The sequence below is a fragment of the Nicotiana tomentosiformis genome, chromosome 12, assembly GCF_000390325.3.
Source record: "Nicotiana tomentosiformis chromosome 12, ASM39032v3, whole genome shotgun sequence".
Taxonomy (NCBI): domain Eukaryota; kingdom Viridiplantae; phylum Streptophyta; class Magnoliopsida; order Solanales; family Solanaceae; genus Nicotiana; species Nicotiana tomentosiformis.
The window spans coordinates 81,839,238-81,863,399 of record NC_090823.1 but is presented as its reverse complement, the minus strand read 5'-3'; the positions used below and the strand labels follow the sequence as shown (position 1 = coordinate 81,863,399).

General features: G+C 34.8%; 2 protein-coding genes across 3 annotated transcripts; one reads left to right on the top strand and one right to left on the bottom strand.

Annotated features, from left to right (window-relative positions):
• The first annotated feature begins 561 nt into the window (after window positions 1–561).
• Window positions 562–14,455, top strand: LOC104095359 (glutamate dehydrogenase B-like). Of its 2 annotated transcripts, XM_009601481.4 has the most exons (11): window positions 562–572; window positions 11,227–11,289; window positions 11,509–11,660; window positions 12,000–12,113; window positions 12,242–12,463; window positions 12,588–12,662; window positions 12,898–13,014; window positions 13,205–13,455; window positions 13,539–13,614; window positions 13,791–13,877; window positions 14,017–14,455. In XM_009601481.4, the coding sequence occupies exons 3-11, from the start codon at window positions 11,553–11,555 to the stop codon at window positions 14,200–14,202; spliced, it is 1,236 nt and encodes a 411-aa protein (XP_009599776.1). In that variant the 5' UTR covers window positions 562–572; window positions 11,227–11,289; window positions 11,509–11,552; the 3' UTR covers window positions 14,203–14,455. The 2 variants fall into 2 exon arrangements, with proteins under 2 accessions (XP_009599776.1, XP_009599777.1); XM_009601482.4 differs by lacking the exons at window positions 562–572; window positions 11,227–11,289 and adding an exon at window positions 9,887–10,021.
• A 926-nt stretch (window positions 14,456–15,381) lies between these two features.
• LOC104095358 (putative H/ACA ribonucleoprotein complex subunit 1-like protein 1) lies at window positions 15,382–18,084 on the bottom strand. The gene is made up of 4 exons (XM_009601480.4): window positions 17,877–18,084; window positions 17,600–17,748; window positions 16,338–16,453; window positions 15,382–15,748 (listed from the first exon to the last, which is right to left on the bottom strand). Exons 1-4 carry the CDS (start codon window positions 18,010–18,012, stop codon window positions 15,592–15,594), a joined length of 558 nt encoding a protein of 185 aa, XP_009599775.1. The 5' UTR covers window positions 18,013–18,084; the 3' UTR covers window positions 15,382–15,591.
• Window positions 18,085–24,162: the final 6,078 nt, after the last annotated feature.

Genomic DNA, 24,162 nt, shown 5'->3' with positions numbered 1-24,162 from the left:
TGGCCTCCTTCGACAGAAAGGGTCTTCAAGGCCCAAGCCTCTCGAATCATTTCCTCAGAAAACGAGGGGAGCAGCGGGGAGCCTCCAATTTCTATTGCCCCAAGTGAATCACTTGGGGAGTTCTCTCCATCTCGAGGGGCCTCGAGACCAGCCCCCGCAGCCGTACCCACCATTGGCTCATTATGGTGGGAGTAGCCTCGATCTTCGATGACTCGGGGACTTCGACCAATTCTCTTCCCGAGACTCCCTCATCACAAAATAGAATCTTTGAAGCCTTCATTGATTCAGTAGCCTTTGGAGCCTCGGCGCTCTTCTTCACTCGGGCCACCAGTATGGACCTATCGTTTTCTTCTTCTTCTTTGTCTTCATCCCTTAGACGCCGAACTGATTCTTCGGTCAAAAGGATGGTATTCTTCCTTGGCTTACGAGTCGTCCTTGTCTTAAGTTTTGGATCCTCGGAAGTAAAGACCCTTTTTCTCTTGTTGTCCTTCACTGATTTCGGAACCGGGGTCAAAGTCTCTTCCTCGCCAGACAGGGGCCTCATGACCGCATCTTTGCCCAGGCCTACACACAAGAAAATTGGTTAAGTATAAAAAAGGCATTTTGTTCGAATCGTCGAAGTCATGGGAAAGAGGCTTATCATGAGTTTTAGCCTCCCATCGGCCCTTTGATAAGTCGCACCACGAGCACTTGGCATAGGTAAAGGTCGAAGCCAGGTCCTGTACCCAGCTCTTAAGGTTAGGAATAGCACCGGGCATCCAAGCAACCGCTACATCACGAAAAAGGATATCGGTAAGAGAAACGAAAGAGAAAGAAACAATAGGAGCTAACAGTAGAATTATACTTACGCTTCATGTTCTATTCCTCGGGAAACGGCATCTTCTAGGCCGGGATTAGATTGGAGGTCTTCACTCGAATGAACCTGCCCATCCAGCCTTGGTCCTTGTCCTCGTCTATACTCGAGAATAGCACTTTGTTAGCCCGACAGTGGAGTTATATTAACCCACCTTGATAGAGGCGGGGGCTGTACAATCTGATGAGGTAGTCGAGGGTGAAAGGCATCCCCTCGATTTTGTTCACGAAGAAGCGGATCAAAATAACAATCCGCCAAAAAGAAGGATGGATTTGGCCTAGGGTTGTTCGGTATTGGCGGCAAAAATCGATGACAACAGGGTCGAGCGAGCCCAACGTAAAAGGGTAAGTATACACGCTTAAAACCCCTTTCACATGGGTAGTAATATCTTCTTCGGGAGCCGGGATTATCACTTCTTTGTTCTCCCAGTTGCAATCTTTTCTTAACTGTTCAAGATGTTCCTCGGTTATCGAGCACATATACCTCGATACTGGCTCGCATCAACTGGGAACCGACGAGGCTTTGTCGATCTTCAAATCAGAGGTAAGAACATACCCCCGGGAACACACTCCTCAGGTCGTGGCTCTATCAGTGTTTTGTCACCGGCGGGCCGCGAAGAAGAAGCTTTTTCTTTTTGGGGAACAATTTTTGACGTTTTCGCCATTTAGATGTAAAGATTGAAAACAGAAAGAGATGACAAAGATTTGGTGTTTTGAAGAGAGATTTTGTAAGTGAGAATCACAAATTCACAGATGAAGAACTCAGAAGATACAATAAGAACTTAGTATATTTGGTGATTGGAGATCTGAAAGTAAAAATGGTGAAGAGAGGAGCTATTTATAGAATTGGTAATGACGGTTCAATATCAGTAGCGGTCGACCATCTTCTGACACTCATTTAAAGCCTTGGTAACTGAACCGACGAGACAGCTATCACATACGTCATGATCGGGTTCGATGAAAACGTCAGTTTATATCCAGTCATACCGTTAGAAAATCATGTCATTTCTCGCCACATTCTTCTCGAGAAACGAGGAAACTATTTATATACGGTCAAAACTGATTTCGACCTTCGTATGACTAGTCAATATTGGAACATAATGGATCGAATGTCATCTTCATAATATCGGGATGAGATCTGAAGCCAGGTTACCGAGCTCAAATTTCTGGGACCGATCGAATGCCGATCTCGAACTCATTACCGAGCTCGAGTCCAAATGGAACTATGATGTGAGGTGGTGTTATCGAGCTTAAGAGCCAGAGACCGACCAATATCGAGCCAAAGTCAATACCGGGCCCCGAGTCAATATCGAGCTCTAAACTTGAAAATCGACTAATACCAAGTCCGATCAAGATCGAGCCAAGAGACAAGAGCCGTTATAGCCACATTGAGGGAGAGAATCTCGGCGGGAATTAGGGAAAAGCTAATCTATCATGGGTTCCCCACTATGTATTTTTAATTATATCCAAAGTAGGATCCCTCCAATATAAGAGGGATGACTATTATTTTTGTAAGAGATCCCAACATTAAGGCATTCATACACGCTCATATTATTGATATTCAAATAGAAAGATATAGTGATATTCACATAGAGATTATCCCTTTTTGCGCTTAGTACATTGATTCAACTTGGTGGTTCATAAAATATTTTCCATTCAGTTTGGTTTGTATTTCATTCTTTAATACTGTCAATACTCAATATATTTTTGCTTACTTTCCGATTTGTGCCAAGTTATACCACGTATCCTTAGAACTACGTATAAATTCAACTCTATCCATTTTTCGGGTAAACAAAACACATAAAGCAATGATCCTCATATTCGGATTTGTGTCATTTTTCGGGCAGAATATAACAAGCAATCTTTCAATTTTTTATTGTAGTTAGCGAATAGAAAGAATATATAACAGATAACTTACTCTTTCAGCCTTTATAATCTTCACTTTATTCCATAAACAACTTGTTATAGCCATTGAGCTTGGGGATAATATAGCGGGAATTTATAAATAAACTATATCGAAGCAATGAATTGTCGGATTCTGTTCTGTATCTGCACTTCATATTCCATTTGGTTGCCTGCAAATATTCCTCTAAGTTCAGCAAAATTAATTGAAGAAAAATGCAGAAGTCTCTTAAAAATTCAAAGAATTTGTATTCATGACTTATAGCCTTATACCAAGTATATATATCTTTCATCAATTTCCCTTTTCCTTTTCCTAGAATTTGGTGTCTACTTCGATAAATTTGACAAACAAAAATTAAAACTTAAAAACAAAAAAATATATGGTCCACACTAAAAAGAAAAATATTTGTCGATTTAATCAACATTAAAGCTGGAGAAAAATATGTAAGATGATCATTAAAAAATGTGGGTGATTTTTGTGCTTTTGCTTTCTATCACAAGGAGCAGTGAAGGGTGTTTCACTTTTTGTCTTTTTCGGTCTCAACTTTTTGGCCTTCAACTATCATTCTCATAAATTTTTTGAAACTAATTAAAATGAGTTACAAGTCAGGAAAAGAAGATTTCTTTCTAAATACCGTTTGACTTCAAGGAGCCTAATTACTTCATTATTGGTTTAATATGTGACCTTTCTGATTATGTAAGGCTTTTTTTTCAGAAAGGAATGTCACCCTTTGTCATTATATAATATAAAGGCAAAAGATATAATTTATCAACTAGATTGCATTCGAAAAAAATAATAGTAGTAAATATATTGCATCCCGTTAAAGTGGAAAGAATCTCGTGAATTATTAAACATGAATTATTAGACATGAAGTTTATCGTGGAATGGATATGATTTCTTTATTTTCAACTAGAGGTATCGGGTTTGAATTTTAGATATGAAAAAAAATCTGATAGAGAATATTTTCAGTTAATGATTCTTACTAGGGGTGTACATGGATCGGGTTGGTTCGGTTTCTATCAAAACCAAACCAAACCAACCATATCGGTTTGGATTGGTTCGATTTTGTCGAGTTTTTTCGGGTTTTCGGGAATTTTGTTATATATATATATTATTTCAATCTTACTTTGTTAAATTATTTACAAGTAAATATATGTTTAGTAAAACTTAAAAAAAATTAATAAACAATATGATCCATTAAAATATTTTTATGGAATAATTTTCTTAATAACACATAATAGTTATTTTCTTATCGTCTCACAATAACCTTTCCTTGATGTACACTATCAAGGTTAACCGGATTTAATAATTAAACATAAAAATTAATATGATACCTAAATTATGTTCTATTTAATTTTAAATTATCTAAATATCACTTCAACTTCGAAAAAGATAGGCGAATTTAATAGATCTTGACATATGAATATGGAAGAACAAAGAGATTGACACATTTCAATAACACTTGATAAGAAAGTGATCATAAAACTCATTATTTAAAGTTAATAAAAATGGAGCACTTCATATTCTATTAAAATATTACATCTCATAAGAGAATCCCAAATATTTCTAGACATTTTTTAAAGAAAATTCTATATAAAATCTTAAAAGTATATATAAATATTATATATTTATATGTCGGTTTGGTTCGGATTTTTTAACTCAATATCAAACCTAATCGGATTTTTTAATCGGTTTGATTTGATTTTTCAATTTGATGCAGTTTTCCGGTTCGGTTTGTACACCCCTAATTCTTACGCGATACAAATTCGAATTAGTGATATCGAACTGGATGGGAAAGGAAGCTTCTATACGAACAAACTAGTTATTATGGAAAGAGAGGAAGATGGAGTTTGCATCAGATTCACGTAGTATGTTTGTTATTCGCGAGGACAAAAGGATATTTGGTTCCACGTTTGAAAGAGATATTATTCTTTATTTTCTCTCTTATTGAAACAGTTTTTGGGATTTAATGGAATTTGATGATGAAACCTTAGATTCTCCTCTTCAGCTTCCTCTACTTTAGTACTGATGCTGATGTTATTGGTTTATAGAGTATGGACTAGTCCCCCACGCCCCACCCCTTCCAGTACGTCATATAACATGAGCATACATTCATATTCATGTGGATTTAAGTACTATATACTAACAGCATAAATAAATAAAAATTACTAGTAGTTAACGTAGCCTTAGCTACAAAATAAGATACAGTGGAAGAAAAGATCTATATATGTAGTATTTATTAGTTGGAAATAATTAAATTCTTGTCAAAGAGCTTCTAATATTATTATTATTATTATTACTAGTATTTATATATTTATTTAACTCATTTTTTATATTTTATTTTACTTGGTATGATGATAATTCGATGAGCTTATATGAGTAATGAAGATTCATATAATCGACCCAACTTATTTAGGATTGAGGTATATTTGTTATTCTTGTGGTTGAGTAGTTTTATATATGTACGATTAAAGTTTAGTTACCAGTTTTAATTACTAGATTATCAATTACTTTTTATCGTGAAGTTTAGTCGTAATTACCTTATAATATGCTAATTATGTCAATATCTTTTTACACAATCAGCACATATAACTTAAACTCCATTCATATTCATATTCATATTAAAATTCATTCATTTATTTAGTCTCTGAAATACCCCCACTACTAAAAAAGTGTCATTTTTGACGGGGAAAAGTAGTCGGAAATTTCCGACGGATTCGGTCGGAAATTTCCGATGGATTCGAATAGAAATGTGCTAAAAATAAATTTTAATTTTTATGGCAGATATGCCGACTACACCTATCGAAAATTTTGGCGCAAAATACTGCGAAAAAAAAAAAGGTTGCGACCGATTCGATAGCAAAAGTTTATTAAAACAAGGTCTGACTTCGTTGACCAACATTGAAATTGAATCAGTCGAAAAATGAAAAATTTAAACAAATTTAAATTTTCGACTGACTCGATCGGAAATTTATTTAAAAAATCCCTGGCCCCTTTCTTTTCTCTCTTTTTTTTTTCTTTCTTCTCTCTTTTTCTCTCTCTCTGGCTGGAACCCCCACCCTCAGGCAGCTCAGCGACGGGGACGACGACACCCCTCTCTCTCCGGCTCCGTCCTTCTTCGGTGACACCCCTCTCTTTCTCTTCCGCGGTCAGTTTCTCTCTCTCTCTCTCTCTCTCTCTCTCTCTCTCTCTCTCTCTCTCTCTTTTTCTCCCTCGTCTTTATCCCATGACCAATATACAAGTACAGTAAGGGAATTGCTAGTTGAATATCTAGGTTTGAGTAATTTTATTAGAATAAATAAAATTCCATATTAATTTGGTAGTTGAATCTAGGTTTGATATTGTTAATTAGAAGTATAATAAAATAATTTGATAGGTGTTTGTTGCCATGAACTTATAATTGAGATTTGGGATTAACTCTTCCAATTCTTAGTTTGTGATTGAAAATTGAGTTTATTTCGATATTTTTTAGTTGGGTTTATATTAAAACAAGCGAATTAATGTCGAAAAACTTGAATTAAATGGTCACTTTTGAAATTGAGGTTATTAGTTCCCAAAGCTTTTTGAAATTGAGGTTATTATAGTGGCGTGTGTATGAAAGGTGATGGAGATGTTGATTATTATGGTGTGCTTCAAGAGATATTAGAACTCGAGTGTAGTGTTGGTTGGCTGAAAAAAAAGTTGGTACTCTTTCTGTGTAAGTGGTATGATCCAACACTTACTAGTAGCGTACCAGAATAACATTTCAAGTGTTTAAACAATAATGGATGATGAACTAGCAGGTGAAATGCTGGATAGTGAAAGCCTCCATGAAGAATTCGATCCTTCAGTCCTTAAATCAAATCAAGGTGAGTATGAGGAAGGAACATCCATGAAAAATGAGGACGGAGGTTCAATTGATGAATATGAAGCAAGTGAGGATGAAGAATTATATGATGAAAATGAAACAAGCGATGATAAAAATGAATATGATCAATATGAAGAAAGCGATGAAGATTGAGTTGTTTGTGTGTTTTATGACTTATTTGGTTTCTTATGTTATTGTATTATTTTTATATCTTGTTGGACTTTTTATATGTTATTCCTTTAATCATTTAATATATAGAAGAACACTTTATATTATGACATGTTGATTTTTTTATTATATCTGTTTTACTTAAATTGCATAGATGTCTTATAAGAGTAAATAACATAAACAATCTAAGAAGAAGAAAAAATATTTTGCCATCTACAAGTCACATTCCTTCACATATGCCAAGTATGATTCCTCCTCCTAGTTTTTCTCGTCCTTCTCAATCGACTTCATTACCACCGAAGTTTTCAGAGTCATTCCCCTCCCCCTCTCCCGTCTAGCACAGTACAGTATTCTATGCTGACCAATGGCGGTTCAGCCTCGACTATCATTAATTTTATGCCCACGCCTACTTTGTCATTTTTGAGTCAGCTTGTCCCTACTTGTCAGCGTAGTGGCTCACCATCGATTCCATCCCCGGGCGTCCATAACAGTCAGCATGATGGTTCGTCTTTTGTGCCTCCATCATCGTCTACTTCATTATCTTCTCCATCATCATCCACTCCTAGTATATCTAGACTGTATATTGGAATCTTTCAGACAACTGCATCCCATCTACTAGTACATCTTCTGTTTCTCCTTCCTGGAGACAGTATGCTGGTGGGACTGTAGAGTACGGTCATTTGCATCGGTTGATTATCGTATCCCATGAGGATGAGAAAGTTATTCTTTATTATTAATTGCTTGAACAAAGCTCTAGATATATTCAATTTAACGAAGATTTATTTTACATGTTAAATGTAATACATGTTCTTGCCATCCTATCAGGCCACACATATGTTGTGAAATCTATGAAGCCATTTTTTCATGAGCAGTGAAATTCCTGGAGAGAGATACCATACCAGATCAGAGTGAATATGTGGCATCAATTCAAGGTACAAAAAATAATTATATAATAATTATTCTGTTCGTCTAACTTTTGTTTTAATTGCAGACTCAGTGTATATGGCAGCCTCAGTATGAAATTCAGGTGAATACTAATTTTGAGAAAAGAGCTTTATAAAGGATTAAAGATACTCATTTTGTTGCTCGGAGAGGTAGCAACAAGCCCAATTGGTTGTGTCAAGATGTCTGGCTTCAACTTTGAAGAAGTTGAATACCGATGAATGGAAGCATAAGAGTGAACAAGGAAAGGCTCTGTTCGCCTCTAGTAAGGGTGGTTCGTTGCACACTGGAGGTTTAATTAGGTTTGAGGCCCATTGATTGAGATTGATAATTTATTTATAAAATTTTTCTTAGTTTTGCTTATATGTGATCGAACATATATTAACTCATATTTATAATTTTGGCAGAAAAAGACACATGGGAGAAATGTGTCTCTTACTCATGTCTTTGAGGAGACACATAAGAAGAAGAAGGAGGAGGAGGAGGAGGATGGTACAAATAAAGGATGAGTCGGACCGCGTGCATCAGAGACATATGTAAGATTCTAAATTTAATACTACTTTCTTTTTTGCTTAAGATTAGTTTGTTTATATAATGTTTATCATTTTTATTTCAGGAAGGACATCAAAGAAGATTGGATGAATGGCAACAAACTCAGCCTGATTCCCAACCGTCGCCCAAAGATATGACTTCAATATGAACACATGCAGCTGATGGAGTAAATAAAGGTATAGAATTTTATAGTAATATTCGTTTTAATTTTATTTTGCACAAGTTGTATGTTTCTTCTCTTGCTCATTTAACTTTATTTTTCTTTATTTCTCATGAAAATAAATAAAGGTAGAGTCTACGGGTTTGGAGTACAGCAATCCTCCACTATTCCAGCTGCATTATTCAGTGGTGCTTCTGCTTCACCCAAAGAAATTGAGACTACGCGGACACAAGCTAATGAATTGGCGCAAAAACGGAACACTGCTCAAGAAACAATAAGTATGATGCGAACATTTATGGAAAAGCATGGCAACCAACGTACATTTGAGGAATCTAACAATGAGGAGATTGAAACTGATAAGGAGTAGTATTTGGAATGTGTAATATGGTATTTAGACTTGATTGGTTTTGACTTGGTTGGTTTTAAGACTTTGTGAATGTGTTTTGCATAATGTGTTTTCGACTTGAATATCATTTGGTTGAAACGTTTGGACTTTAATGTGGTTTAATAGAATTGTTTACACTTGTTTGAAGGCTTTGTAATATTCACTCATTTGATATTTGATATTACCAAAATTTGCGTCTGATTTCCGACCACTGTAGTCGGAATTTGTAACTGGGAATTCCCAGATTTTCGTCTGAAGTGGTCGAAATTTTTTATTTATTAAATTAATTTTAGGATTTTCGACCAATTCGATCAAAAATGTTGAATATAACTTAAATTAATTATTAAATATACCAACCAAATCAGTCGAAACTCGTATAACTTTATTAATATTTATGTTTGGATTTTCGACCGAATCAGTCACAAATTTTGAATTTATTTGGTCATCCTGATTTTTCCTCTTTACGACCAAAACTGTTGGAAATTTTCGTCCGATTTGGTCGAAAAATTTACGGCCATCTATTTTCACCACTTGACTTTCGGTCGGAAATCCGTAAGAAATAATAGATTTTTGACAAGTTTGATGGTCCGAAATTTGACATTTTCCAGTAGTGCCCCCATCTTCTGTGTGACAATTTAGAAGAGAATCTTGAAATGTGTCCCTGCAGTTTCTTATTAAAATCGGATTTTCTTTTATTTGAGGGGTGGAGGCCGGAGGGTGTCAAGGGGATTATGAACTTTAGTGTTATGATAAAAGCAAAATATGCATACGTGAAGAAGCTAAAGGGACAATGCAGCGGCGGAACCAGAATCCTTATTAAAGAAATTTAAAAAAACAAAAAAGGTAAACTTGTGAAGAAGGCAAGAAGATCCGACATTTAGTATATATCCATTAAATAAATTACCTTATCTATGCCGTGTATCATTCCGGCCTAGCTCCGCCCATGGCAGTGATAATCCCACTTACTTATGTTTGGACCTACATATATACACACTTTCGTTATACGAGTATAAATCGAGAAACTTTTGATATTCGGGTTAATATATTGAATCTGATTCCATATTTTTCTTTTTCATGGATATAAATTGATAGTATTGGAGTTCAGGACTTAAGAGTAATTACATATCTAGTGCATTATTCTGTTGGCTTCAGGGGCAGGCTTAAGTCACTAGAGGCAGAGGGACGAAGGACTTAAACTTCTTCTGTCTTGAGGTACACTAAGCTAAGGTGTCTTGAATTTTTATTCAAACTGGTTAGTTTCTATTGTTTGCGTGCTTGAAAGTTCATAAACTTGTTATGATAGTCGTACTCATCTTGGACTTGGCTGTGTCCTTTGGGTCGGTCAGGCTCATACAATGCTGACATCAATGAGGAAGGTTTAAAAAAAAAGTTCATAACCTGTTTTCTACTTTCCATTATGATGCTTAATTCCTTTGTGTTTAATGTTGAGAAACTCTGCACAACCTTAGTGCTTTCTATTATACTCTAATGGTGAAAGTCACTAGTTCTCAATAGAAAACTTGGGACAAGATTTTGCCCGTCCCATGTAGGAAACAATGAGCCGTTGAAGATAAAGTTCAATTTCTATACACTAACCATCTAAAAAAAAATTTATAGTTTCATTGGGTTGGTTGTTGTATAATATCAGATTACCCTAAAAATAACCACATACAAGCAACTATCCGTAATAGTGGGATGTAGCCCGGAAAAGAAGACAAATTACTTCCTACTAACATATTAAAATATATAGATAGTATAAACGTTCTTTGCGCTATCAATATATGTATAAATAGATATAAGAAAGGGGTAAACAAGCCAAAGATGACTCATCTCTTCAAACCTTTTTCTTGTACATTCTTTTTTTAGTTTTACCCTTTACACGGTGTATTTAAAATTAAGGCACAATTAAGTCTGTCCATTGCCCCCTAACCATATTACTCGAAGTTTGAAATGGCTTCTCCCTTATTTTGGGGTCAGAGTAGCTTCCAGTTGAACCCAAAATTGGGTAAACTCAATTGGTGAGGGCTTAATCCAGGTAAGGCAAATTCGAATAATGTGCACCGTCAGTGTATAAATTTCTTAAATCATTAAGACAAACCTGATATAAAAATCAAAGTTTCATAAAAACAAACTGATAGTGTAAAAATCTTCGAGTAAACGAAACAGACTTATATATCCAATAAAAAGAAGACACTCGTTGAAGAAAAACAAAAAAGCCTCGAAACTGGAAATAGAAGGGGAGTCAGTATTTAATGTGCATGTTGGAACTTTATGACTTAGGAGTATTTTTTAAGAAAAACTTGACGTGGCTACTGGCTAGATAAACATGCTGACACTTATTATATAATAAAACAAACAGCAGCTACCTCAATTATCAAATTTAATTCTAAAGTATACTTCTTGAAATATTGAAAATCTCCATGCTAATTATATTTGCTTGATCAACTGCAGCCTCCGTTTGTTGAATTCTTGGTTTTTGGGTAAGAAACAAATTAGTGTTTTAGCTCTCTGTATAGAATGGATAAGATTAAAACGTGTTGATGACACGATTGTTCACTATTTTCCACATGGAAAATTAAAAACAGTTACATTAAATGTCTGCTGAGATGTTATTGCCAAGTGTAAATTTTCTTTCTTCACCCTTTCCTTGTTAAAAATCTAGGATTGATTGCGATATTTTTTTGCCTTTCCTATATTAGGATATTGACTTTCTCTGGGTTTGAGCTTCATTTTTTGAGGAAACATGAATGCTTTAGCAGCAACAAATAGAAACTTTAAGCTGGCAGCTCGACTGCTCGGTTTAGACTCTAAGCTGGAAAAGAGTCTGCTAATCCCCTTTAGAGAAATTAAGGTATGTCACTTGCTTAACTTTATTTTCTTTTTGATGAAAAGGGATTCTTGAAATAGAAGATGCACCCCTTTATTTGTGTTCCTACTTATGCTTTGATGACAAGAGTTTTTGGCCAATTTGGGTCTTGGGAAATAAAAACAGGTTTTGTTCTGGTTTTGGACTTTATACTTAGGGAGCTTGACTTAAACTTTTTAGTGTTCAAAAGGTCCCTATAGGATCAGGCTTTGAGGTGGTTAAATTATTGTTCTTAGTACACTGACTTTTGTGTGTGTGTGTGTGTGTGTGTTTCAAAATTTTGTCAAAGCAAATGTTCCTGGACTGATTTTGTGCAATCTTCAGGTAGAGTGTACAATACCAAAAGATGATGGCTCATTGGCATCTTTTGTTGGATTTAGAGTACAACATGACAATGCTCGCGGGCCTATGAAAGGCGGAATCAGATACCATCCTGAGGTTCTTTTTTTCTTCTCTATGTTAGACTATTACTAATTGCAGATCGTAACAGAAATAGTATTTCGATATGTGCAGACTGAGTAGAGTTATCAATTGATCGAATAGTCACTCATCGATGTCTAATGTAGGTTGATCCGGATGAGGTAAATGCATTAGCACAGCTAATGACATGGAAAACAGCAGTAGCCAATATACCATATGGTGGGGCTAAAGGGGGCATAGGATGTAGCCCTAGTGACCTGAGTAACTCTGAGCTAGAACGACTTACTCGAGTATTTACTCAAAAAATACATGACCTGATCGGAATTCACACAGATGTTCCGGCGCCAGATATGGGAACAAATCCACAGGTCTGTGAATATGATTTTTCTTGCCTAGCATTTTAGTGGATGGAAGAAGATGTCATTTGCATCTAATGCTTTGTCGTCTTAGTGAAATATGTCTTACTGGAGTTGCTACAATTTCTTTGTGCAGACAATGGCATGGATTCTAGACGAGTACTCAAAATTTCATGGTTATTCACCTGCAGTGGTAACCGGAAAACCTATTGTGAGTAATGCATAAAAATTCAGCGGAGTTCTTATTCCAATTCATGTTTTTCTACAATCTATGAACCCATTTTACACAATCCAGTTGGTGTTGGAACTTGACTCTACTACTTTTGTGTTCATCACACCTTTTTGCTCTAGTTTAGATATGCACAAGCTTTGTAGTGAAAATGACTTCTTTATGTAGTTAGGGATCATTGTCAATTTAGCCTAAGAGATGTAACAATTTATTACAGGATCTTGGTGGATCCTTAGGTAGAGATGCAGCTACCGGAAGGGGTGTTCTCTTTGCTACGGAAGCGCTGCTAAAAGAGCATGGCAAGAGTATTGCTGGGCAGTGTTTTGTTATACAGGTTAGCACAGTCAAAATGTTCACTTCTGTTCTGGGCAGGGGTGGTTCAGGGTAAGGCTAGTAAAGCCTTTGCATTAAGCCCCCAAATTTTGGGGCCCCAAAAAATTTTTGTAGGGGAGTTTATGATTTTATCTGCTGTTAGTTGTCACTGGACAAGAATGCGAATTTGACAATGTTTTCCCTACTGTCAGGGATTTGGGAATGTTGGTTCCTGGGCTGCAAAACTTATCAATGAGCAAGGTGGTAAAATCGTTGCAGTAAGTGACATAACAGGTGCCATAAAGAACAAGAATGGACTCGACATAGCAAGCCTACTCAAACACGTGAAGGAAAATCGTGGAGTTAAAGGTTTCAACGATGCACGTTCAATAGATCCAGATTCAATACTGGTAGAAGATTGTGACGTTCTTATACCAGCTGCCCTTGGCGGAGTAATCAACAGGTACTTTCATGATTTTGCATTGAACTAGTTATCAAGAAGCCTTTCGTGTCATATTTGTGATACGTTTGAACTTGTCATTGAAGGGATAATGCAAATAATATTAAAGCCAAATATATTATTGAGGCAGCTAACCATCCGACTGATCCAGAAGCTGATGAGGTCAGTGCAATAATTGTTTTTGTTTTTCTTTTTTCACAATCCACTTAAGAATGCGAGAAGCAAGTAAAGCAAAAGTTACAAAAGGAGGTAGAATAGGCAAGTGCGTTAGTTACAGATCATATTTGAGACACGCACAAGACAACTGTAACATTTTAACTAATTCTAATCCTCTACAGATTTTGGCAAAGAAAGGAGTTGTCATCCTACCAGATATATACGCTAATTCAGGTGGTGTCACCGTTAGTTATTTTGAGTGGGTTCAGGTATTATACCTTTTTTCATACTTTGCCACAAAGCATTGTTCTTGTTCTGTTGTTTACTCTATTATGCACCACAAGAACATGTTAAAACTTCCAAGAGCTCAGTTACCTTATCAACTTGTCGATGTTTTTGAAATACTAGAACATCCAAGGCTTTATGTGGGATGAGGATAAAGTGAATGCTGAGCTGAAGACATATATGACAAGAGGCTTTAAAGATGTTAAGGATATGTGCAAGACTCACAATTGTGATCTCCGAATGGGCGCCTTCACGTTGGGCGTTAATCGTGTAGCTAGAGCAACTGTTCTAAGGGGATGGGAAGCTTGAGAATGAGACACACGGTGGCTTGTCTGTATTAAGTTTTGTGTTAAGCATAATTTTGGCAAAAGCTTTATCCATTTGATGTTCTGGGTTGACCTCCACCTTTTTCGCCTTCTGCCCTTCTTTTTTTTTCCTTGATAAATCTTGTAAACTAAATGTTCACCCAAGGACAATGTGGCTTCTGAATAATAATGTAAAGCATTGAAAGATGCACTTTGCTTAATCTAAATCCGCAATATGCAAACTAGTTTGTTGTTTACTTGTCACTTGATCCTTTGTTGAGTATCATTGTGCCTGCATTTGAAAAGTCCATTAGACAACTTATTGCACTGTAAATTTCTTGCTTAAATTTTTTTATCGCTCTACTGCCCTATTATTTATATCTAAACGAGGTGAAGAATTGATTTCCCACTAAACAATCACCTTTAATCGTGTAACCAAATCACTCCACCACACATACCAAAAAGCAAAATACATATACAAACCAAGGCCACTCAACGAGGGACCTTGATAACCAAGTCCAAATGGGCTATGCTGTCCCCGTTTGGCCATAGATTTTGCTAAGTTTTTTTTAAAATATTTTTGGCAAAACCTGTTTGCTTATATATTTTATTCATATTTAGGCAGATTTTGAATAAAATTTCCAAATCCAACTAGCTCTAGACATGTTTTTGGCTCAAAATGTCACCGTTGGATTTTTTAACAATTTCAAAATTACCGCAAACTTTAGTATTCTATAAAAAAAAAAACCACCATCTATTATGACCCAACTAATCCACCAGCTAGTTTTGGACTGATGAATCTTATAATATTATTGTAATTTAACGAACTGTAGTAGCTAGTAATTGTGTTATTAGCAGTTGATATTAAAATATCAAGTTATGGTTTTAGGATAATGTATTTATGTTCAGGACTATGGTTTATGATAATAATAATAATGAATGATATCAATGAAGGTTTTGCATATACAGGATTAGCAAATTTGTTTGTATGGTATTGTTAGGTATATTTAATAGTTTTTATAACTTACGAGTATAAGTCACGTTTCATGTTTTTTTTACAAAAAAAAGTAAAATATGTTTTAAAAAATAATGTCCAAACAGATTTTCATATTCAAACCAAACTTCACTCAAATAAATTTTTTAAAACAAATTTGAGAATGTATGACCGAACGCAAGCTAAGAGTTGATTATACATATCTAATCAGTTAAACATGGGAAATAAATGGACAAAGATTCTTACAATGCCAATTATCTGGAAAAAGGGAACAAAACAAAGATAAAGGAGGGCTGATTCCATTAACAAAAAGGAACTTTGATAACATACGCCCGATTGAGTCACATCATCCAGAATTACAAACTAACTTGAGAAATCAAAAGTACATTACATTCCTTTTTAAAATCTCCCTCTACCCCTAAAACCACCTCCACGACCGCCCCGAGGAGGACCTCTACCCCCGCGAGGAGCACCCCTACCGCGAAAACCACCACGTCCACCTCTCCCACCTCTCCCTCCACCTCGTCCACCGCCTCTAAAAGCTTGTTGCTGTCCCCTGTAACAGTGAAGAATATTTTTAAGCATTTGCATAACATCAAAAAGCAAACAAAATATGGAAGGTCACCTGCAAACCAATCAAACAATGCCCCAAAAAATTAATCCGTTTCTCAAGCCCAACTGCAACTTCATATATTTTACTAACAACAAAGCAAGTAGTTTTTAGGATTTTAAGGGATGGTTTGTTATCTTGCTCATCTGAATGAAACTGTAGCTATAGAGCAGGTAAGTCCTTGAGTTCAACTATTTGGAATTACAATATAATACTCCATTTGTATGAAAAACATTTGATTCCACAAATTGTAGAAGTTGCAGCATCTCCTCCCTTTGCTAAAAGGTATCATCAAGTTGCTTACCTCTTGGGCCAATTCTAATCTAATTCATGATATAGTCCGAAAGCTCTCACCATCTTTATCTTACACTCTTCTCTTTTACAAGTTATTCTTGAACATAAACTATAGACATTGTTCCTCAATAACTTATTTAGCCCATTCGGCATACAAGTATATCCAGAGGGCTACAAATACTAATATCAAACGAAAGGACTAATCAAGTGTGAAGCGTGAAGTAAAGCAGAGAAATCATACTTGGGCTGCGGAAGAAATCTGGCCAGTGGCAAAAGCTTAGCTGGGTCAATGAAGAACTTATCTCCAGCTGAATATGAAGTTGCAATAATTCCCTCCGACATCTTAATCGAAAACAACTGCAATAAAGCATAAAATATCATCATTTTCAGAAATATAAAAGCAACAATTTTGCACCCAAAGAAAGCAAGAAAGTAATACAGGAATATGGATTACTCAAGGGCACACCAATATGACAAAAATTATCAAACTTTTCTGATCTATGTGGTGTTCTAGAGGTAAGTGGAGCATTAAACAATGAGAACCTGATTCTATTGTACTACCACTAAGCCAGTCTCTCTAGTTAAGGCTTACTATTATTTGATAACCGAAAAATCCGCGAGGGCTAGTGGCGCACAGTTCAAAACTCACTGGATAATGGGCTCCCTCTATGTTGCTCCACTCAAAAGGTTTTTGTGGCTTTTGTCTGTTGCAAAGTTCGAACCCATGATGTACGCCTAAGCCACACATCACAAGACACAAGCTGCACTCTTAGGACTAAAGCCCTGGAGGCCTAATTAAAGCTCACTATTGAGCTACAGAGGTAATAAATTTCTTTTTTCTCACAAGAACGGTATTTCCATTTACCTTGTTTCCTCGAGAAGCTGTATTAAGAAGGAATCTACTTGCTCCATTTGAATTATACAACACTTTATATTTTGGAACATTCCAAAAGATTTGACATCATACCACTTCTATACAACTCCACAGCTTTAAAAGATTTGAAATTCACTAAAGATTCAATTTTTAAACAATGATGTGATGATTTCTCCATTAACCTAACATTTCAATCATCCCTTCAAATATTTCTTCCACTATTACCAATATAATATGTCGAATTAACACATTAAAATCTGACAGCAAAATACTGACATATAAAATAGAACAGGGAGTATTAACTTTAGCCAAATGCTAAAATAACAAAGACCCCCCTCAAATAACCACCACAACAAAATATTAGTGAATGGCATCATTTTTCGAAGAGTTTAAGTTTTGTGCACCAACGGTACAAAAATATTACACGAGGTAATTACAGATAAATTTTCAAAGGTTGAGCTACACACTAATAGTATAAAAAAATTGACACTGTCAGTGAATATAGCTTAGATCCTTCTCCGAATATTAAAGATTTAAAGCAACAACTTTATCCATGAAAATTTAAAAGCTAACATATAGCATTAGAAACTAGTACTAGCAAATAACAAATGGGAGAAAAGAGTACTTACAGATTCATTAATAGGACCAAATATTTCATCAACTTTACCAATCTGGGTCTTGTTCTGAAGGTAAATAGGAGCGTTAAAGTAAGGGATTTTTTCATTAGTGAGCTTTGTTACTGCATCTCCTTCACATGCGTGTACAAATGCTGATACCTCTGCATATATTACCATTCAAAAAAACACATTTTTCATCACATAAAGCTTAAACACACAAAAGAAAAAGAAAAAAAATACTCACACAAAAAAAAAACAGAGAGATTCAGTTTAATGCAACTTTATTTACCTACGACTTCAGAAGGAGGTCCTTCATCGCGAGGAGGAAAGCGGCCGCCGCCACGACCACCACCAAATCGGCCACCGCGGCCGCCGTCTCTGCCGCCCCTAAATCCGCCACCACCACGTCCTCTTGGAGGTCTCATTTTTCAACAGTGAACACTATGAGCGGCTTGGATGAAAATGGGTTTAGGGTTTTAGGGGTTTTAAAAGTAATACAACAAGGAGACAAGTATTTGCTCTTCCACTTTTGACCCTAGTCTTTTTTTTTTCAAAACTTATTTTGACAAGAAAATGACACAAATGATCCTTTATGTTTGGAGGTATGTTCAAAATGATTTCTTAGATATATTTCTAAGATGTTTTGGCCCTTTAATTTGCGAAAAGTAAATACTTTTGATCTCCGTCAAATATTTTGCATAATTTGTCCGATAGATTTGCTAAAGTTTCTCTTGATTTGGTTGTTAGATTTGCTAAAGTTCCACTTGATTTGGTTGTTAGACTTGCTAAAGTTCCACTTGCTTTATTCTTTTTTTTCTCTTTTTATGCACAGTAAAATAAAATATTTTACGTTATATTGGAATGGTAATCTAATTCTTTTTATATAATGAAAGATATTCCTACAAACCCACATAGGTGTACTTTTTTTATTCTTTAAAATTAGATTGCATCTTTAAAAATTATCAGTTAATTACTTCATTATTATTTAAAATTTTAAAATTAACTCAATTTATGTGAATTATGTAGTAATCCTAATAGTAAGGAACATAAAACATATCACAAAAGATATCTAACTTAATTTAGTTTTAACTTTATATGAATTAATATAAGTTAAGGCTTTAAAGGGTATAAGGAACGTTCCACTTCGTTTAAAATAATATAAATATTTGTAGAGCTTAGTACTAAATTTCCTTTTATATTAGATTTGTAAATATTTAAAATTCCAAAATCAATTAACTTTTTTTATCCCTTCTCCAAATATAACTCAATATTCTCACGTTCGAAGTTCCGCACTGAAGGGAAAGGTAAGTATATAGACTCCTAGAGTTATTTGACTTTTGTAACGACTCGATCGGTCGTTTTACTTGCTAGAACAATGTTTCCCTAAATAAGACTTTCTGTACTTGCTTTTACTGATTTATGACTTGTGGAGATGGTTGGTTCGGGATTTGGAAGAGTTTGGGTTGAAATCAGAACACTTAATTCCTTAAGGTTGGCTTGAAAGGCCAAGTTTGACTTTGGTCAACATTTTTAGTAAACGACCTCGGAATCGTGATTTGATGGTTCCAATAGGTTCGTATGATGATTTCGAACTTGGGTGTATGTTCGTATTAGGTTTTGGGTGACCCTGGAGCGTTCCGGCACCTAATAGTGAAAGTTGGTTCTTGAAGATTTTTTAAATTCTTTAAATTTGGTTTGGATTAGGTTTTGGTGATATCGAGGTCCGAATGGAATTTCGAGACTGAAAATAGTTCTGTAATGTCATTTAAGACTTTCACGCAAAATTTGGTGTCATTCTGAGTAGTATAAGTATGATTCGACGCGTTCGGAGCGATTTAGAAACTTGAATTCAAAGTTTGATTCAATTTGGTTTTGAGGTGTGATTCTTGGTTTTGTTATTGTTTTACGCATTTTGAGAGTTCAAGAAAGTCCGTATTATGTTTATAGACTTATTGGAGTAGTTGGACGGGGTTCCGAGGGGCTCGGGTGCGTTTCGGACCGCCCGGAGTTGAGTTAAAACACACCAGATTTCTGCTTCTGGTTTCCTTCTTTGCGAACGCGGTCAGACCCTCGCGTTCGCGATGAAGGATTTGGGGTACTGTGGGCTGGGGAGTTTTTGCCCTTCGCGTTCACGTGCGCAGGACCATGTTCGCGGAAGTCTAGGCCCTCTAGCCTTCGCGTGACTTGGCCCGTTCGCGTAGAAGGGGCTGAGCTAGGTGGCCGATATTTGTTCTTCGCATTCGCGAAGAAGCCCTCGCGTTGGCGTAGGGTAGGCCAAGCGAGCCTCCGCGTTCGCATTGCTCCTGTCACGTTCGCGATGGGTAAATTTTCCTGGGCCTGGGCCGTTTGCCTTCGCGATCGCGAAGAAGGCTAACCTGGGCATTGAGTTTAAAATCGGGACTCAGGCATTTTTGGGGTCATTTATTACACTCTTGGGCGATTTGGGAGCTCTTAAGGAGGGGACTTCGACCTAGCTTTATGAGATAAGTAATTTCTACTTCATGTGAGTTTAATACATAGTTTATAAGTAGATTATAGCATGTAAATTAGTGAAAATCATGGGTTTAGAGGAAAACTTAGGTTTTTGATAAAAATGGAGTTTTACCACGAAAATGGTTATGGAACTTAATGAAAACCATATATTTATGTTCCTAAGGTTATGGGTAACAACTTTCTTCGAAAATTTTCAGAATCCGGGCACATGGGCCCGGAGGTAAATTTTAGGAATCTTGCATTTAGAGTTGGGAAATTACTTAAATAGTAGGGATATGAACTTTTAAGCCTATATTGATTAGTTTCTACACTATTTGGATAGTTTTGGATTGTCGGCATCAAATTGAGGGTTTAGGCATAAGCTTGGACCAGAAGGTAGGCCTTAAAACGAGGTAAGTCTCTTTTCTAACCTTGTAAGAGGGAAATTTCCTCATATGTGAATTTAATTAATATATGATTATTTGTGGGGGCTACATACGCACGAAGTGACGAGAGTCTATACGTAGCTACTATTCTTGTTATGTTCGGGTAGTTCTAGGCTTACACCATGCTTTGTGGGTACCGTTATCTGAACATAATTGTTTATTTGCATTGAATGGAACTAAGTTGAGGATTTCAAGATTTCAAAGGTTTCAAGTAAATTAATATTTTGAAAAGAATTGAGAAAAATTACGTTATATTTATATTTAACCGCGTTGCAAGTATATTCCGCGAGCAGGGTGACTATTTCCACTACTCTCATGGGAGCGGGGTCGTTCGCCTCGGCAGGTTAATAAATGCATCTATGGTTCGCGTCGTTCGACCCTCGGTAGTGCATAGTTTATATTTTTATGTTGGATCGGGCCGAACGTCCTTGGTGAAATTTATGTGTGATAATAGAAACAGAAGCCCTTTTTATAATTAGTATAAATTTACTGTTTTAAAGACCATTTTTTTTAAAATGAAGGAAGTATTTTGGTTTCTTAGATATGATGGAAGAACTGTACAGTTATTTCTTGTTCTGTGTTTATTGTTAGTTTTGTGTACCATGCTTATTTAGAATCACATATTATTATATTGTTGGCTCTAGTGAGTGTCGAAGTCGACCCCTCGTCACTACTTATTCGAGGTTAGACTAGATACTTACTGGGTACATATTTTTTATGTACTCACACTATACTTCTGTACTTGATTGTATAGGATTTGAGGCAGGTGCATCTGACTACCAGTCCGGCGCGTAGATTGATTTCCCAGCTCGAGACTTCCTGGTGAGGTATCCTTTTGAGCCGTTCTGCAGCAACTGCAGTCTCTCTTATGCTCTTTTATTTTCTGTCTATTTCCTTTCAGGCAGTAGGCTAATATTATTTTGTATATTCTATTAGATTGCCCACATACTTGTGACACCAGGTCTTGGCACACACACTAGTAGACTTATGGTTTTGGTTTGCTCATATGATTACGATTAGTACTAATTACTTTTATTTATTTATGTTAAAATTGCAAACTCCTAAATCTTTTTTAAAAAAATAAGGAAAAAGCTATCGTTTACAAATTTATCTAAGCGGAAAATCACTAGTTGATCAGTGTTGGCTTGCCTAACAACGTTGTTGGGCGCCATCACAGCCTATAATGGAATTGGGTCATGACAAGTTTTCAAGACGAATTTGTTGAGATTACGTTTTTGTACATTGTATTGAAGAGATAGTTTATTTTTTAAAGGATATTTTTGTCGACCAACATTATATTCATGCTTTTATAATAACTAGTATTTATGAACGTGCGTTGCACGTTAAATCTAGCATCATTGCTCTGCTTTGATATATTTGTGATGATTATTTAAGTTTTTTGAAGTGGTATATCAATTCTCAAGTGGGGTGACCTCATAACAAAATCATTGTTGGTACACCACTTGCTATTATTGCTAACAATGTCATGCATGTCATTCCTCTTGATATGATATTTGCAAGTAATGCATGACATAGAAATATTATTTCAATTCTGCCGGAGGCATCTACAAAGAATAATCTTGTTATACCATAGTCAACTCTTTATAATATAGTCTTGAAAGCTTGTTCTTGATTAGGATTTAGCTTTGATTGTGCTTCCGTAGTCACTTGTATAACATTTTGATTCTTAATAATATACTAACCTTTTTACTTTGTATTCTAACGCTTTTTTTATGAAATAAATTTATGTATCCCAAGATTTATTTTTAACTTGAATAAGAATTTTACTCATGTGATGAATTTAAAAAATAATTGAATTGGATTCTCTTGCTAAATAATTAATTAAAAGATTTAATTATTTGATTTTAACATAAAAATAATTTATTCTATGTTGATTCAGATCTTAATATTAGTTCACCTCTTGTTTTGAATATTTAGTCTTAATTATAATTTTCTCCACTATTAATTTTATTTTCAAAGAGTGAAAGATTGATATGACATTTCACTTTTACATCTTTATGTTTGTAGAATCATTAGTGGTATTGACTCTTACCAACCATATTTTTTTCTTTTTCACACTTTTATATTCTTAAATATTTTCTTAGTTGTTGTTGAATAATTAGGTATTTTTCAATATTACACGATAAATTGATTAAAAAATATTATTTGAGTAGAAAAATAGTTCAAATATATATAAAAATATATTATGGTGGGGGTATTTTTTTCTCAATTTCAACTCTTTATGTCGTCTATTTAATATTACTTTTATCTTTTTTTTTTTTTTGTATTGGATATTATGGAGTGGTAATGTATTGCTACAGAGGATTCTTAAGAAATTAATTTTATTAAATCTTCCTACATATTTTTAATAAGAATTCAATAGACAAAATTTTATTAATTTTAAAATCTTAAATATTAAAAATTAGCAAAGAAGGTATTGTATTCCAAAAAACAGGTTATTGCAGTTATGTCATTTCCCTACGAGTTATTCCGCTTAATATTTTAGGGCTATTTTGGTATATTAATATTGTATTTATTCTTTTATAATAAAATAGGCTCTCCTTTTTCTAAATGAATTTGGACAATATAATACATTCTCAATTTAAATTAGTAATAGGGCATTATAATACGTTTTCGAATTAAATTAGTAATAGGATTTTTTAAAAAGTATATCCTAAAAGTAATAGGATTACATGACTAAAGATATTTACTTGTTTAATTTTATATGAATTAGACCTCCCGAAAGTAATTATACTAATAGGATTCCTAAAGGTAATCATGTAGGATTCCTAATGTGTAGTATTTTGTCCTAAAACTGATAGGATTATAAGGCTAATATCTAGAATTTCGGTTATGTCCTTTTATTATGAGTTATTATGCTTAATATTATAAGATTATTTTTGTAAACCGGCATTGTATTCATGCTTTTATAATAACTAGCATCTATGAACGTGTGTTGCACGTTAATAATGGCACGTGATGATTTAAATATTTATTTATATAAAGAACAATAAAATTTAATTAATGAGAGAAATTTTATGTATAATATTACAACAATCATCTAAATGACGAAAAATATTATTACATTAGCATAATACATAAATTTAAAATAAAAGGACATCATCAAACCTTACACAAATGATCAATTTGTCATGTTAGTTAGATAATTATATATTATAGTTTAAAAGTATTTAATGTGATGGTATCTTAACGAACACTTCTTTGTGGATAATATTTCTTTGTGTATGTTTCCTCCTAATGCGTTAGTTGCTCTGGTTTGACCAGAACTCTTGTTGTCGATCTTTATATCCCTCTTGAAAGTGCAACATACAGTTGTTCGTGCAAGAAAAGATATTGTGGTAAATATAGTCCAATATTTAGAATGTTTGTCCTTATGCTATTTATTATATTTACAAAACATAAACATACTAAAAACTATTTTCACACAAATTTAAAAAGATATTCCTTAGTTTCGGAAGATAAAAGTTGAATTCAGGGATAAGAATATACTTAGAAGCATATTAACCAGTATCATAATTTTTGCATATATGACGTTATTGTCAAAACTTCTATATACTATCTGTGTGCAATTACATAAGCTATTCGGCGTATCTAAGTTTTTCAGTAGTATGACGGGCATATAATTTTCTTCAAAAT

Coding starts and splice junctions, on each gene's coding strand:
- LOC104095358 (XM_009601480.4), bottom strand. CDS start 18,012: ATGAGACCTCCAAGAGGACGTGGTGGTGGCGGATTTAGGGGCGGCAGA. Junction 17,749..17,876: donor ACCTCCTTCTGAAGTCGTAG/GTAAATAAAGTT, acceptor TAATATATGCAG/AGGTATCAGCATTTGTACAC. Junction 15,749..16,337: donor AGATTTCTTCCGCAGCCCAA/GTATGATTTCTC, acceptor TCACTGTTACAG/GGGACAGCAACAAGCTTTTA.
- LOC104095359 (XM_009601481.4), top strand. CDS start 11,553: ATGAATGCTTTAGCAGCAACAAATAGAAACTTTAAGCTGGCAGCTCGA. Junction 12,663..12,897: donor TGGTAACCGGAAAACCTATT/GTGAGTAATGCA, acceptor AATTTATTACAG/GATCTTGGTGGATCCTTAGG. Junction 13,615..13,790: donor CTGATCCAGAAGCTGATGAG/GTCAGTGCAATA, acceptor AATCCTCTACAG/ATTTTGGCAAAGAAAGGAGT.